At 37.9% G+C, this 18,189-nt stretch overlaps 1 protein-coding gene across 1 annotated transcript in view; it reads right to left on the bottom strand.

Moving 5' to 3' along the window:
* LOC144253892 (A-kinase anchor protein 9-like) overlaps positions 1-1,390 on the bottom strand; it is a 110,443-nt gene extending 109,053 nt beyond the window's left edge. The window contains exon 1 of the mRNA XM_077796552.1: positions 1,142-1,390. Coding sequence (XP_077652678.1) covers positions 1,142-1,189 — 48 coding nt within the window. The 5' untranslated portion in view covers positions 1,190-1,390. The remainder of the gene's footprint in view (positions 1-1,141) is intronic.
* Positions 1,391-18,189: the final 16,799 nt, after the last annotated feature.

Raw genomic sequence — 18,189 nt, 5'->3', positions numbered from 1 at the left:
CTACTGCATCTCTGCAGTAAGGCCTTTCTTTCATTGATTACTGAAATCATTGACCTGGTTTCCTTTGTTTATGTAGAAGAATGAAGAAAGAAAGGAAGAGAGGAAAAAATAGTTAATTGTGTTTCAAGTATGATTGTTATCCATTAGCTCTAAAAAGAATATCACCTATAAAAGAATATCACCTATAAAAAGTAGGGAGGAAGGGGGCCTTTCAGGCAAGCCTAAAGAGCTGCTCAAATATGTAATTTTTTTTAAAAAAATGCTATTCAATTTATATTTTGTCTACGATAAATTTTTCATGATGCCCCAAGGATATCTATGCATAATACAGTTTTGTAATGTTTGCGTTACAATTTCCATACATATACACACGCACACACACATAAAATCGGAACTCACTACACCTACACACACACACACACACACACACACACACACGTAAAACAAATTATTTAAAGCAGGAATTCTAAAGCTTTGTTCTGTGGAATCTTTCCGTCTTCAGAACTTCCAATCCACAGGATACAAAACCAACTGCCATGACAAAGACCTCCAAACAGGAACGTACAAAGACACGCTTTTAAAAACGCCCCTAAAGCCAAGTTCACAGCTGGCACTTGTGGCACACTCAGGCCACTGCTGAGGCAGCTGTCACAGGCCAATCTCACACACGTCCTCCAGTGCCAGCGTGCCACCTAAGGAAGACAAGCTGATGATCAGCGCACAAATTCCCCACTGAATAAAAGGAAAGCTTTAAATCCCCGCCCTGGAAAACACAATGCCTGCACCACCCATAAAAGTCCCTTTAAAAGTGAAGGGCTGGAGGTTTAAAGGCTATTAATTACCACCTAATGATCAATACGGTTTAAAGAAAAGAGAGAGAGAGGTGTTTTATTGGGGCAGTCGTGAGAAAAGAGCCACACCATTCAATCACCACCGACGTCTCCTCAGCTAGGTAGCAGCACCGGGCTTTTACACGTCCTAGGAAAAGGGACAGGAGGGCGGGGAGGAAACCCAGACCCTGCAGCAACCTCCCTCCAAGCGCAGGGCACCCGGCTGCCGCAAACTCGTTCCCCAGGCCTCCTCCCACCCTTTCCCGGCCACCTCCTCCCACCTCTGGCCCGGCGGTCCCCGGCTCTCCTACCTTCGCTCTGCCAGCTTCTATCTTTCTCCTTCTTTCTTCGTCCTCCATGGCTTCTGCGGGGTAGGAAGGGAAAGAACAGGGAGGGGGTGGGGGGTAGAAAGGAAAAATCGGTTCAGACCGAGGTGGGACGGCTAGCTCCGCGACCCAGGCCGCAGGGCCCGGCCGGGAGCTGCCTCCCCCCGGAACAAAACCAGTCAGTCGCTGCAATCACTGGCGAATCGTCCTCGTCCACACGAGTACAGCGGTCGCCACCGCCACCTGCGTCTCCACGTAAACACAGAGTGAGGCGGGAGTCCAGACACGTCACAGCGCGCAGGCGCCTCGAACGCCGCGTTGCCTGGCAGGTGCGCCCCGGCCCCGCCCCGCCGGCCTCGCGGGGCCGAAGGTTCTAACCCAGTCCTCAGCGCGCGTGGGGGGGGGGGGGGGGCTCCAGCCTGCCGGACGACCCCCACCGTGCAGGGGATTCAGTGCTTCCAGAACACCGGGGTTTTCCAAATTACACAAATAACAGATGCTTCTTGGGGCAATTGGCGAACGCTCCTGAAAAACCCCAGGGGAAAGATGGGAGGGAGGAAGCGGCGGGGTGCTAGCCTTCAACCTAGACTAACTCCCCCAGGACTCAAAGGATTCAGGGGAAACAGCTCCGTTACTTCGTTAGCCTGAGAGCCCCGCCCTTTTCCCCAACACTGGTTCCCGCCCAATTTCGGGTTCATCCTTCAAGGCCCACCCCAAGCGCCGCCCCCAGATAGCTCTGATTTCTTTGTTCTTTGCAGGGTGACTGGGACTTCCAGTCAAAATTTACTCCCCTCGCACACCTCTTAGGGGCGTCCGTTCATCAACAGTGTTCTGAAAGAAGCCTGAACTTGGAAAAATAGGCAGGAAACAAAGCCGATCTATATTAACTTTCTAGCTTTAATGACTTAAAACAAGTTACCTATCATGTCTGACCTTACCTGAAATTTTTGGAAGGGTTGTTGGTGTACTTGACTGCCCCTGGTATACTAAAACATCTGACTTAAAGTCAGTTTTTTTTCTCTCTCTCTCTCTCTCCTTGTAGTTTCTTCACTTACTCTGCATGTTTTAAATAATACTCCAGGACTCCCAGTTTCTTGATGACAGAGACTTATCCTGAGTCTTGACATTATTACTGAAATGATGAGCCTACTGCTTTGCATGCAAGAGACACTTGTTGGCTTGAAATGAAACGTGTTTATAAATTGAGCATTACTCTTCACCTGATCCCTTAATCCTTCTGTTTTTCTCTGTACTCTCCAATCCTCAAATCCATTCCTAGGGTGAACTACATATTGCATTGTCTCAGGTTGATAGTTTCTCCTTTTTTGAATCATGAGTTCAATCATAGAAGTAGTGTGAAGTGAAAGTTGGATTTAAAAAAGAAAAAAGGAGAATTTAAAGAACTTAAATGTACATAAACAGAGCTAGTCTGCAATAGTCCTAATTTTTAAAATTTATAAATTTTAAGATTTTGTTTTCTCAAGTTCCCCCATTGCCAACTTGTAACACCCAAGGGTATATTGATTGCCCTGTTATCTCAACCTGAATTGAGAATTGGATGAGGTTAGACAATTTACCATAGGGAACAAAGAATTGATAAAAAAAAAAAAGTTATTTACTCGATCATATTTCAAACAGTGCAGAGATTTAAATACTGCCTGGACTAAAAGATTGTGTTTGTAGATTCTGATTGCCTAGACGGAGGAAGCCCCAGGATATTTGATAGACATTCCTTTTTGTTAATGAATACTGCTTTCTCAGTAGCTGAGGAAGTCAACTATTTGTTCTGGTGTGTCTTGAAAATATTCAAGAACATCTGCTAAAGCAACAAGTTTAATTCAATATTTCCCTTCACTAATGGCAATCAACCAAATACATTGTTTTACATGTAATGGGTGCTCAATGAATATTGAAAGTTGTGTGTTGACTTCCATTAAAAGAGGAAGCATGTAAAATTGGTGCTCTAAGTCTTAATTATAGCATCTGTTCATTCATACCATGTTATACCATTCATACATTTGTGTTCATGACACATCATTCATTCTCTCAAGTCATTCCCTAAAAAGATGATATTTCATAAAGAACTTGGAAAAGATGAAAGATAAGTGAGGGAAGAGCAAATCCAAAGGCCCTAAGCTAGAGTATGACTGATATATTAAAGGAAAAGCAGGAGGCAAGGGTGGGTATAGTGGAGTAAGCAAGGAGGAAAATAGTAGAACAGAGAAGAAACAGGGCCAGATCCTGTATAATTCTGGAGGTTATTGTAAGAACTTTGGCTTTTACTGAGTGAGATCAGGAGCCATTGAAAAATTCTTAGCAGATAAGTGACCTGACCTGACTTATGTTATTAAAGGACATCTAGCAACTATTAGGAAAAAGGACTCTGAGGGATATGTTTTGTTCTTATTGCAATAATTCAAACAAGAGATAATGGAAATTTGAACCATAGTGTAGTAGTAGTAGTAGAAGAAATGATATAGGATCAGATTCTGAATGTAGAACTAACAGTGCCATAGAAGTTGTAGATTGAATGTGAGGTTTGAGAAAAGAAGAGTCAAGGATGACTCTGGTGTTTTGTGGTCTGAGCTACTAAAGTGATGTAATTGCCAGTAACTTGGAGGAGGGCAAATTTGAAGATCAAGAATTCAGTTTTGATACAGCTTAGACATAAAAATTAGACATCCAAGAAGTAATGTTACCCTTAGAAATCTTGAGTTTGAAATTCAGGATGTACACAGAAGGTGTAGTCTCTCTTCTGTGTGTTCAAGTGTTCTCCTTATCTTGTACTTTTAACTTTTTAAAAATGCACTGGGTTGGGGTTAAAAATCAACCACCAAATGGATCCCAACACCAATCTGTAGCCCAGGAGCTCCAGGATGCCAGGTGTTCACATGTCTAAATCCCTTCTCAGCACTGACAGTGAGTCAATTATCTTTTTATAATTAAAAAAAAGCACAAAATTGAGTAATATCGCATAAGAGTATCAGAAACAGCCTGAGTGGAAACCCACTAATTACATTTAAAACCTGTAGCTAAAGCTGCATCCATGACAATGTTGGCAAACACTAGTAGCCTAGCTTATTTTTGGCGCACTCTCAGGAGCTCCTGTGGGCCTCATTCACAAGTTGTCATTGCTGTCTACCACAAGATCAAGCCTTGGGTATCCTGGAAGTAGTAATGTGGTAGCAGGAGGGTCTTGCAGGCCTCACATGCCCCCGTGGTGAAGCTGGTGTTCTAGTACTTATTGGTCTTCACATGAAAAACTAGGTGAGAATGGTGGTCACGATTTCACCAAGCTTCAGTTGGTACATAATTGTCATCTTCCCTCCAGCATCCAGACCCACCATGAGGATGCACATTTCTTTTTTACCAAAAGGCCCTTGAAGAGATTTGCAAAGGTAGTCCCCATGCTCACAGGCTGATGGAAGCTACAGTGGCTGGTGACCAGCAGCAACTGCTCTGGGCCAGGTGTCAGTTTTTTCCCATAAGATGGCAGTACTCCTAAACCATGTTTAAAATGTTACCTTGTACTGAGTCTTATTCCTTCAAATATCTCATCAATAATTTATTGCAGCCAGGCATAGTGGCACACGCCTGTAATCCCAGTAGCTCAGGAGGGTGAAGCTGGAAGATTGTGAGTTAAAAGGCAGCCTCAGCAAAAGCGAGGCAATAAGCAATTCAGTGAGACCCTGTTTCTAAATAAAATACAAAATACAACTGGGGATGTGGCTCAGTGGTTGAGTGCCCCTGAGTTCAATCCCTGATACTGATCTCTTTACAAACATATACTCATTTTTTCCTGCTTTTTCTAAAGTATCTGTTGTGAAATTGAAATAGCCAAGTTTTGCTGATTACTTTCTTCAATTTTCCAAATCTAAATTAATATGTAGATGATCCATATAAAAGATCCTATGGTAATGAAACTGCTATATGACTATAACCTAAACCAAAATTATTTAGAGAAAACTTCTATCTGTCTCTTTGGTTTGTAGATCAGAGTAATTATCTACTCAGTTGCTTAACCATTTTGTCCACCTTCATGGTTTTGTTTCCCCTTAGAAGACTTTGCCAGTACCATTTCCTCTGAACATTTCTAATCATCACCTGCAATGCAATAAGCTCCTAGGGGCCTCGTTCACAAGCTGTTACTGCTGTCTACCACAAGATCAAGCCTTGGGTGTCTTGGAAGTAGTGATGTGGTAGCAGGAGGGTCTTGAAGACCTTCCATGCCCCTGTGGTGAAGCATCTTCCCTTAAACTATGCCCAACATCTTTTCTGCAGTGACAACACGTCCAACCTTCTCTATTTCAGTCAATGACCTTCTTCTAGTCTCCTCAACTTTTCATGTTTTGTTTCTCTCTTCCTCATCCATCATAGCTTATCAGGAACTATGTCCCCATTGGCTTTCTTTCCCAGTGTCTCTTGACTCTTTCCCATATTGTCCTTTTTCATTCCAACCATAATAAACCAGACCCTTATTATCTCATATTTTGAAAATCACAAGAATTCAGGCTAGGACATCTGCTTCATTCTTCCCCATTACATTCCAGTCCTCATAACTCTATCAGATTAGCTTCCTAAAACACAAATTTCACTAAATTCTCCCATTGAGTCCTACTGCCCATAAAATGAATCTCAAACTCTTAGATGTCATTCATGTGTCTCAGTTTAACTATGTGATCCTAACTCCAATTCCTCCCATTCATCAATTTCCCATTATAGTCAGACAGATGCTCCCTAGGCATTAATGACATTTTACACATTGCCAGAAATCCACATAACAATATCACAGCTTTCACAAGCAAAGATTTATGGTACTACAATTTAGCTCTTTTGTAAATGTGATTGTTGTTCTTTGTAACTAAGGCTAAACTGAAGGGAAACAAAGCAGACATTAAATGCTAAAACCAACTATGATGATTTGTACTAATTAATATAAGTGAAAGATATAAATTAAAAAAATAGGAGGGAGCATAGTGGCACATCTTCCACATTTTATAGAATAAAAAACTCAAAGCATGAGAAGTTAAGTGACTTACCACCTTCCATGGTTGGGCAGCAAAAGTCCTAGCAAGTCCTAGTTCCAAACCATCTGATTTGAGTCTTACTCCATTTTGCCATAATGCATCTTCAAACAAATAAATAGTAGACTTTTAAATTTATATATATGAATATATAAATTATTTATATATAAGTATATATTTATACATATATAAATTTATATATTTATAAGTATATATTTATACATATAAACATATAAATTTATATATATTTAAACATATATATATATATATATATATGTACATATTGTTCTATTTAAATTGTGTATATCTTCCTGATTCAATTTGGGCAAATCGTATGACTTAAAAAATTTTCCAATGCCTTCAATATCTTCTAATTTATTGGAGTATAAGTTTTCAAAATAATTTCTAATTATCCTCTGTATTTCTGTAGTATCTGTTGTGATATTACCTTTTTCATCACGTATGCTGGTAATTTGAGTTTTCTCCTTCTTTTTGTTAGCGAGGCTAAGGGTCTATCAATTTTATTTATTTTTTCAAAGAACCAACTTCTTGTTTTATCATTTTTTTCAATTGTTTCTTTTGTTTCAATTTAATTGATTTCAGCTCCAATTTTAATTATTTCTTGCCTTCTACTGATTTTGCTGTTGATTTGTTCTTCTTTTTCTAGGGCTTTGAGATATAATGTGAGGTAATTTATTTGTTGACTTTTTCTTCTTTTAAGGAATGAACTTTCCCCTTAGAACTGCTTTTATAGTATCTCAGAGATTTCAATATGTTGTGTCTATGTTCTCATTTATCTCTAAGAATTTTAAAATCTCCTCCTTGATGGCTTCTGCAACCCACTGTTCATTCAGTGTTCATGGACCTTTATTTATTTATATGTAGTGCTGAGAATCAAACTCAGTGCCTCACACATGCTAGGTAAAGGCTTTACCACTGAGCCACAACCCCAGCTCAGTAGTTGACTTTTAAAGGAATAAATTCATGCTTACAGAATGTATTAAATACAACTCAGAACAAATTTGTTAGCTGTTTAGTTTTCAAATGGTTACCCTTTTGAAATAATAACAATGAAACTAATACTCCTTCAAAGTGTCCAATAATTGAATAAAATGTTCTGGGAAATTTAAAGTGTTACTATTAAAGAGGACATAATTATAAGCATACAATTTAAGACATTTCAATTGATTAGTGAATAATATAATATATGCATGGTAATTTCAGGTCTTCAAAGACTTTCATACCATTAGGTAGTCCCAGAATATAAACAAAATGAGTTCCCAAAGAGTTGTCTCAAAGGCCTATATCATTTTTTTTTATATTGAAGATGTATTTAGTTTAAATGTGAAGGAAAACTTCAAGTTGTTAGTCTTTCAGTATCTCTTTTGTTTCAGCCAAGATTCTGTGAAATGTTAAAAACCCACTAATTTTTGTGTTACTCTTCTCACAGAAACTCCCTGAAGGTGCTTTGTCTTCTGCTGGTTTTGAGTGAAACCAGCCTTATTATCCTGAGCTACAACTGTTTGGAGCACTGTAAAATGTGACACCAAGAAGACTAACCTGCTGTTGAGTTAGAGCAGCAGAACATTTGAAACAATTTTAGCACTCCATTTTGAATAGCATATGTGGGCCTAATCATATATGCTATCATATATTCCCTTCTTGCGAAATCAGAGGTCTTGTGAACTAAGAGAGTTTAGGTCCTTAGGGTTTAAGCATGATTCCAATTTTCCATGAGGCCTTCCCTGCTCTGCTCCTCAATCTTCAAAGTGCCTGGAGTAACTCTATAACTAAGATAACATCCTGGGCCATATTACATCCCACTATGTGCTTATACAAGGCCTCCATTTCCAAAGGTAATCTGGGTGTAATTTTTCTTTATATTTTTCAGGAGGCTAAAAAAATAGATCTTACATAGGCTATATACCATTTTTCTAAATAGGTAAAATAAGATAAAATATTTGAACTCTTTCTGTATCCCCAGAATTGATGAATTTTTATTCCCTGCATTTTTCATCCAAGAAACGAAAGAATGAAATCCATCATTGTAAGGGTACATAATTCTTTTTTTTTGTTTCCAAAAAACAATAACAAGAAATTAAATAAAAATGGAAACAAAAAAATCCCTTAAAAAAGGGAAAATGAAACAAATGAACCCCACTATATACCAAATTAGTGGCTTAACCCCATTGTGAAAAGATAAGTGCAGAAGAATTGATAGAATTTAAAAATAATCATTTTTGTAAACCCCCAGAATAATGAATCTGAACAACATTTATCAATGGGTGTTAAAACCATTAGTTGTAAGACTAACCAGGAACTTTATAATGAAGGGATAAGGTTCTTCCACCTGAAACTACTGATCAAACCCATCATCAAAGTGGAATAAGCAGACAATGCCTCATGGTGTGATGCAACAGAAAGTGCAGTAGCACTGCCCATGCAGTGTTCTTGCCTTAAAAAAGAGAAAGAAATGGCTGACAGGTGTGGTGCTGCATACCTGTAATCCCAGCAGTTCAGAAGGCTGAGGCAGGAGGATTGTGACTTCAAGACTAGCCTTAGCAAATTAGTGAGGCCCTAGGCACCTTAGTGAGACTGCCTTAAAAAAAAAAAGAGAGAGAGGGCTGGGAACTTAGCTCAGCGGTAAAGCACCCTTGGGTTCAATCCCCAGTAGAGAGAGAGAGAGAGAGAGAGAGAGAGAGAGAGAGGGAGCACATTGCCATCTAATTAAGTAAGCCTCTATATCCAAATGCTATTATATAGGAAATCCAAGCAATAAAAGAATAAGTTAAAGGACACTGTGAGACAGCAATCATCTAAATCTAGAACATGAGATATTTTGTATGACTAGCTCTAGGTTAAAGAATTACTGTTAATTTTGTTAGGTGAAGTGGAATATGTAAAACAGAAGTATGCTTATGAGAGGAAAACTAAGAAAGGCAGTATTCATAGAATAGATTTTTGTAAATCAAAAGACATTTATTTTGACTGTTAGAGGAATCACCATAGATCACTTTTAGTTTCCAACTCTTGTATATAAAAACAACATGATATTTGTTGGTTGGAAAGCCTTTAGTTGAACATGTTGGCAGACAGTATTTTATTTTCACTTTATTTACAGAAAGTCTGATGATCTGAATAGTTCTGTAAAAGCTAGTAATATAAAATATGTAACCCATTTGTATAAATGTATCTTTAAGATGTTATGTACTACATGTATTGTTATAAGCAACAATTTCACAAAATTTGTTCTTGTTTCTGGTATGTACATTTGATTAGTTTTGCATTATTAAACAATAGGGAATGTGAGTTTGCATATCGATGAAATTTAAGGCTGTGAGGCTGACCAAGGGATTGATTTAAAAAAATACCTTATGTATGATGACATAAAATTAGAAATGGATCATACACTCTGTTATCAGTATTACTATACTTTTTCATGATTATTTTTCTTTTTATTACCTATTCAGTTATTGAAAAACAAATTGGTGTTCAATAAATTTCTTGTGACAATTTCCATTCTGTGTATTTTAATTTCCAAATTATTATAGCAATATCTGCAGTCCTTAGGATCTAGAGATAAAAACACAAAGAATGGATAAAATGAATCCACAGAGCCTTTTATATAGTTTTGATCTTTTTTCTTTAATCTCATATTTCATCATTGATAATTGATGAAAGTTATATCTGTATAATATGAGCTAAAAATAATTAATAAATCTAGACTTTAGTAGAACAACTGAACCATTGCTATAGTTTAGATTTGGAATGTCTGCTAAAGGCTCCTGTGGTAAATACTTGGTGCCAATGTGGCACTATTGGAAGTGGGAGAACCTTTAAGAGGTGGGGTCTAGTAGGAGGTCTCTAGGTCATTGAGTGACTTGCCCTTGAAGAGGATATTGGTACCCTGGACTCTTCCTCTTCCTCTCTTTCATTCCTGGCCCTCAGGTAAACAGGCTTGTCCCATCACATGCTTCTGCCATGTCATATTGCCTTGCCATAGGCTCAAAAGCAACAGGCCAACCAACCATGGATTAAAATCTCCAAAAGGGTGAGCCCCAAATACCCCACTCCAACACACACAACACTCTTTCTGTTTTCTCCTTAGGAGACAGGGTCCCTCCTTACCCAGGCTGGTGTCCAACTCTTGGGCTCCTGACCTTGAGTGATATTCCTTTTTCAGCTTCCCAAGCAGCTGAGACTGCAGATGCACACCATTGCTCCTGACCCTTTCTTCCTTTTAAGCTGATTATCTCAGGTATTTTGGTATAGTGATAGAAAGCTGTCTAACATAATCATCTAACTAATGGCTTCAATTTTCTCCTTCCTGCCTTCCTTCTTCCCCCAAACACTGTAACTTAAGAGAACCTCCCACATATTCTGTAACACAACCCCTATCTTTTGCTTCCTCCTTCATTCTCATTTATCTCTCAAATCTTTCTATTGTGCCCTTGAGAACTCACAAGCATAATCAGCAAAACCCCAAATATCTCTAGCCTTTTCTCTCTTCTTTCCATTTACTTCTTGATCTGCTAAAACTTGGCTCTCCCCTACAACATCACTTTCCCCATAGTCCTCTTACTTGGGCACTATCGCTTCCTAAAATACTTTATGTTACTGGAGGCAGAGGTGGACTAAAAGTCCTCTTGTCCTTTTCTGTGTCCTAGACCATGATCCTATCTAAAATTCATGCCATTAGATAGATGTAACACCTCCTTATTGTAGATCTCAACCCCTCATTTATTGAAGATTTTAGGCCTGCCTCAATGACTCTCTCTACTATACTTCCTATCATAATTCTCATGATTTCAGTATTGTAGCAACCCTTCCAATACCCTGACCTCTCAGTTACTTGATCTTGTATCTTCCATTGATCTTGTCCTTTATTCCCTCTTAGTCGTCCATTTACTGTTATATTGCTAACTTTGTCATTACTAACACTTGAACTTGTTCCTTAATATCTCAATTAAAAGTATCCCACTCTCCAATATATCTTCTTATTTTTCCAGCTGATTTCCTTGGGGACTCCAATTCTCAATCATTCTTTTCATCACAATATTTAATCCATTAACCACCATATCTTCATGCATCTTATCATGTTCTTAATTCCTGTCTTATTATACAGCTTAGATTTATGGTCTGTCATTATAATAACTTTTTACATATACCCTAACTCCTTCAATCCTCCCTCCCTCCCTCCCTAATCTTAAATAGAATTTATGCTAGCAGTTGAACCTGGCTTAATACAGAACACTCAATTATGCTACCCAGTCTTACTTTAAATTTGCTACATTTTCATAGTTAATTATCTTGTCTTTGTTAACTCAATCCATATCTTATCTTCCCTTACTTCCAATACTATTTATAAGATCCTCACTCTTAGATAATAATTTTTATTCTTAATTGCTTAGAAAGTAGATATAACTCTAATAATAAAATGTTGACATTCTCCCTCTGCCATATCAGTCAACAAACCTGCATAGTACTCATATTGTACAAGTTCCTTTCCTCTAACAGTGATCACCTCACTCCAATTTATGGTAAATCCTTCCATTGGTTCCCTTTTCCTCTTTCTGCTTTAGGGTATTGTTTCAGTAATTATACTTTTTCACCTGCAATTGACTCTTAAATGAATCATTACCATTAGCATATAAAAATGACATATCTCCTATCTTAAATAACAAAACAAAAAAACCTCTATTGATTCTATGCCATCTAACTATCCCACAGTTTCTGTAGTTCTTTTTTGCAACAAAACCCCTCATATTCATGGTCTCCAGCTTCTCTACTCTGCTGAACTCACTTGAAGAAGGTTTTTTTTTTTTAATACTGAAGATTGAATTCAGAGGCACTTAACCACTGAGCAACATGCTCAGCCCTTTTTGTTTTTTATTTAGAGACAGGGTCTCCTTGAGTTGCTTAGAGCCTTGCTTAGTTGTTGAGGCTGGTTTTAAACTCACAATCCTCCTGCCTCAGCCTCTGGAGCTGTTGGGATTACAGCCATGTGGCCATCATGCCTGGTTTGAAGCAGGTTTGACCTTCACCACTCTACCAACCTGTGGCTAGTAATCATAGTTTGTGTAGTTCACATTGCATGTCCGTGGGTGTAGTCCATAATCTATTCTCACTTTGGCATTTAAAAGGTGGTAATACTTTGCATAAGAAATTAGAATGATATTTATTTATTTATTATATCTTAATAAAGCCAAAAAAAGAGTAGAATAATGATCAGTTATAAACTGTTAATATTTGCAAAATTTGAATTCTCAGAGAATTCAAAATATGCTGATGTATAATATCTTTAAGTGAAATTTTCTGAAGATAACTGAAATAGTTTCCATTTTGTCTTGGTAAATTTTTTCAAGTATTCACTGCATTTATTGCATGCACCCATAATTTTTAAAAGACAATAATAACACAACTGCAAAATTAAAACTAGTCAGTGAGATTAAATAACCTTTCCTGCACATAAGAAAAAATTAAGAGACCTTTTGAGAAAAGAGTGAGGTCATAGAAATGAAAACTATACTCATCCCTCTCCCTACTCAGTTGCTTAAAGCATCTGGAAAATTCCCATTAAAATGTTTTAGAAAAATCTAGTTTTTGGTCAGGTCCTGAAGCTTCACTATTATACTGTTACAGCTTAGAAATGAGGTGTTCCCCAAAAGTTCTAGTGTGAGATAATGCAAGAAAATTTAGAGGTGAAATGATTGGGTTAGAAGAGCTTTAACCTAATCAGTGTATTAATCCACTGATAGGATTAACTTGGTAGTAACTGTGGATAGATTTATATTTTGTTCCTGGTGAGTGAAGCTCTTTGCTTCCAGTTTGCTATGTCCTGAGCTGCTTTCCTCTAACACATACTTTTGCCATGATGTAATGCTTCACCTTAGGCCCAAAGCAGTGGAGTTGGCCATCTGTTGATTTTGAGACTTCTGAAACTGTGAGCCAAATAATCTTTTCCTCCATTAAAATTGTTATCATCATGTCTTTTGGTCACAACAATGAAAAAAAACTGATTAAAACATAGACTAAACTCCTTACTTCATTCTCAAAAAATAGAAACAACACTTAAAATTTACTATTCATTTTCCGTAGGACTAGGGAATAGGAAGAGCCAAGAATAGAATTGTTGTTCTATTGAATTATTTTTAATTTCTTGTATAAATCATATATATATATGATTTATACAAGAAATTATACACACACATACATACACATACACACACACGGCACCGATTGCTAATTATCAATAGAAAATATAAGATGTATTTAAATGCTTAATTATTGAAAAAGTATTATTTCTTTTATAATTTCCCAAGGTATAAAAGATAATAATGATTACCCATGAGGCAAATAAGATACATTCTTGAAAAGTGGGTTAAAGTAACAAGAAAGTTGTGGCAATGAATGTTGAAGCATTTGAATGTTTTGAATGGTTCTAAAAAGTAAGAAAATATATTAAAGAACTTATTAAAAAGAAAATAACTTAGAAAACTTCATTTTATTTTAATGTTCTTGTTCAGCAAATCATATAGTTAAATGTAAATTTTCTGTCTTTATGAGAAAGTCATAAGGGAAAAGAAATCAAGCTGATATTGAACTTTTATTTGCAAGATTAAGTACTGAGATACATTATGGGGAGATAGCTCAGGGTGGGGTGCATATTATCTATGTCTATGACACAAGTGTTTTTTATGAAGATTCCCATTTGTTAAGGACACAGTATTGCTCAAGCAGCATCCCCTCTGTTCAGAAAAAGGATGTCTTCTATTCTATTCGGAAAGATTCCAAGTGAAGTTTAGCAACCTCCACAATGCCCTGGCCCAACCCATGATCTTTCTCTAAGGTATATACTCTGTAGAGTTTCTCTTGCAGAGACATGAAAATAGTAAAGAATGGTGGGGGATAGTCTGCTGTGGCAGGGCTGATTCAATACTCCTTCCTCTGGATCAAACTGGGGAAGAGGAACCAAGAAAGGTATGGGAGATAATATTAATTTTATGTTTGTATAGCACTGGGTACTGTGAGTTTTGTTTACATTATTTCAGTTAATCCTCATAATATCCTTGTAAAATAGATATACTAGCAATTAATCTTACAAATAAGAAAATGGAGACTGAGAGAGTTGACTTAATATTTCCATTATCACATGGATAAGAAGTAACAGATATGGGATTCAAACCAAGATCTGAGCCACTAACACTTGACTACAACTGTTATAGGTGGGGGAAAAGGAATAAATGAAGAAAATAGAATACTAAAGCACTTTAAAACCAAAAAAATATCTCTCCTTCAAATTCCATCAATTGGACTTTTGTACCTAAAACAGAAGCAGACACAGCACAGCTGCTTGATAAATACTTGTGAATGAATGTCTTATAAAAGCTCTAAAAGAAAGGGTGTGTGTGTGTGGGGGGGGGTGAAACAAATTCAGAGATCATAATGGCATGACCTTTCTCAACTTTAGAAGCTGCAAGACAAGAGATCAATGTCACAAAAATTAGGGGAAAATAATTTTCAGCCTCCCTGAATTCTTTATCCAGCCAAATTTAATCAAGTACAAGGGTAAACTAAAGATACTTTAAGATTTGTAAGATTTCAAAAATAAGCTATAGGATGATATATCGAATTAAAATGAGGAAGGAAATTTTTTTTAAATAGGGAAGCATAAGTTCCAAAAAACAAAAATAAAACAAACAAAATAACCAAGAGAGTCAGCACATGGGAAAGGCAAAGAGAAAATGTATAATGATAATTAGGGAAAAATTTAGCCTGTCATCATGCGGAAGTTTTGGAGTACAATTAGTTCAGACAGGGGTGTCTTCTCCAGTCTCCTAGCAACGTGGCTGAAGCTTACAATGGGCATTGGGGGAGGGGATCCCAAGGTTTCCAGGCACTTTCCAAGCACAGAGCCATCCCCAGGCTACTTTTGGCTAAGAGCCTGGGATCCTCCTCTCTCCACCACTTGTACATATGTAGACCATCAGAGTCTACATTACTGCTATGAGGATTCTCTTGTCTTTTGAATTCCTCCCACTGTGGCCCACAACTGACCACTGATTCTCCTCAGATGCTCCTGTGCTCAACCCCAGTCCTCTTCACCCTTGGACTCTATCTCACTGGTTTCCAGGTCCTCCAACTGGGCCTCAAGAAAGGGGCCTGCATTTTCCCACTGGGGGCACATTCTCAGATGGCAGGCCAGAAAGAGGCAGCATCCTGTGTCGCTTCATGACCCAGGTCTCACCTAGTTGGAAGACAACATCTCAGAAAGTGTGAGAGGGCCCCTATACAGCAGGTTTTTGCAGAAATCACTAGAACTCTGACACCCCTCCCCCTGCAGAAATCAGAGCCTCTGCATTTGAGTAGGACTCCAGACTCTAGACCCAAAGCCCAGAGTTCTAGCTCACACATGGCTCTCAAGTGTCTTAGCAGAATCACCTATTAGCACCTCTGCAGAACTCCAGACTGTGCACAGCTCCCACACAGGTCACTTGGCTGCTACCTATCCACAGCACAAGGCCATCGCCCAGCTCCCCCCACCTCACCAGACACCCTGGCATTGGAAGCAGACCAACTCCATCTTGGGAAACCTTTCTCGCCATATTTGGTGGGCGTGGCTCTTAGATGAGATCTCCATCTGAGCAGGTAGCTGGTTTCCAACTCCCTCCTCCCAGAGGCAATAACTCAGCATAATGAGCTCCCAACACAAAAACAGCTCTTAGTTGGGCAGGTGTGCAGTGCAACCAGGGCACTGCCTGCCTAGTGTGAGCCTGGGGGTGAGAGGTCCTGCAGTTGGGATCTGCTAAGTAAGAGAGGGGAGGGTGACTAAAGTTTGGGGCATAACAGAGAGACCAGGATCTGGGGAATCTCCAGGCAAGAAAGGGAGATGATACCTGGGGGCTCAATTCAAATGAGTGGTCCCAAAAAGAGACCCATGAAGTGCAATTTTCCTGCTGAAATTGGTGGGCTGCACTCCCTGCTTCCAGATGCTATACACCAGGTCCAGTCTTCTCACTCTGGTTACCTACACCATCCTGAGGGCAGAGACACCAGCTTAAAACAGACAACCCCACCTACTGGATGAGAAGAAATGCAGGAAAGAAACGGGTCTCTAAAACTAGCAATAGCCCTGGTTTATTCTTTGAAGTATTTTTTTTTCTTCTTTCTCTTCTACCCTTTTATCCTCTGGCCCTCACATCCCCAACATATGTGAAACGAAGAATTTTGCATGAAATAGGACTTTGAGGACAGAGTCACTTGAATAATATAGAGGAGTTACATAAAGCTTTTTTTCTTTTTCTTCTCTCTTTTCTTTACCTCTTTTCTTTCTTCTTCTTTCACTCTCCAAATTTTACTATTTTTACAACCTATATTTTTCTAAATACATATGTGTGATTGTTTTATGTACTCTACTCTCTTCTCACATACTTGTCTACCATAAATTACTTCCTGTCTATTCCCCTGCCACTAACTCTCTTCATTATATTTTTTTCACATTTCCCATTTTTAACTGTATGCCCTCACATCTTTTCCCCTTAGCATATCATCCTATACCTGACCCCCAGTTCATTGTCCACTGCTAGAAACTATAAACCTTTTTATGAAACTGCTGGTTATATTTTAAATAATAATTGAACCCAATATTTCTGGACATTGAGACTAAACTGTAAATGTCTTAATAACAACAATTATTCATAGGTGATATATTGTTGATATTGGGATCTGTTAACATTGTCCTTCCCCACAAAGGAGGGATCTTGGAACCCTACAAGAGCACTACAATTCTATAGGGTAAAAACAATAACACACCAGACCCACAGAGCTGGAAAGGAAGACACATGGGCAACATGAAAAGACAAGGGATGAAAGTACCATAAACAAATTAAGACAACACATCATTATTGGCAGCTACAGCAGAAAAAATGACAGAGAAATATTTCAGGATATACATGGTTAAAATGTTCTGTGAACTCAAAGAAGACATAAGAGAACAAATACAAGCAGTGAAAGATCACTTTGATAATGAGCTACATGAACAAATCCAAGAAGCAAAAGATCACCTCAACAGGGAGATAGAGGTTATAAAAACAAACAAACAAACAAACAAACAAACAGAAATCTATGAAATGAAAGAAAATTAAAAGCTCAAATGAAAGAATCACTAACAGAGTAGACCACTTGGAAGATAGGACATCAGCCAATGAAGATAACATATATTATCTCAAAAAGCACATAGATCACACATGGTAAGAAACCACAAGCAGAACATTCAAGAAATATGGGAAAGCATAAAAAGACCAAATTTAAGAGTTATTGGGATAGAGGAAGGCATTGAGGTCCAAACCAAAGGAATGAACAATCTATCCAATGAAATAATATCAGAAAACTTTCCAAACATGAAGAATGAATTGGAAATCCAAATTGAAGAAGTCTACAGGATGCCAAATGTTCAAAATCACAACAGATCCACACCAAGGCACGTTGTAATGAAAATGCCCAACATACAGGATACGAAGGGAAATCTTAAAAGCCACAAGAGAAAGGAATCAGATTACATATAGGGGAAAACCAATTAGGATAACGGCAAATATTTCAAGACATACCCTGAAAGCTAGAAGATCCTTGAACAACATATATCAAGCTCTGAAAGATAATGCGTACCAACCAAGAATCTTGTATCCAGCAAAATTAAGCTTTAGATTTGAAGATGAAATAAAAACCTTCCATGATAAAAAAAAATTTATAGCTAGAAAACTGGCACTACAAAATATCCTTGGCAAAATATTTCGTGAAGAGGAAATGGAAAACAACAATGAAAATGAACAGAGAGAGGTAGTACACTAAAGGAAAAACTAATCAAAGAGGAAAACCAAGTCAAGTTAAATAACAAAAACAAACAAATATGGCTGGGAATACAAATCATGTCTCAATAATAATCCTAAATGTTAATGGCCTAAACCCACCAATCAAAAGACATATGCTAGCAGATTGGATTTTAAAAAAAGA

Source organism: Urocitellus parryii, chromosome 3 (genome assembly GCF_045843805.1).
Source record: "Urocitellus parryii isolate mUroPar1 chromosome 3, mUroPar1.hap1, whole genome shotgun sequence".
In the NCBI taxonomy this organism is placed as follows: domain Eukaryota; kingdom Metazoa; phylum Chordata; class Mammalia; order Rodentia; family Sciuridae; genus Urocitellus; species Urocitellus parryii.
This window is presented reverse-complemented; position numbering and strand designations above follow the sequence as displayed.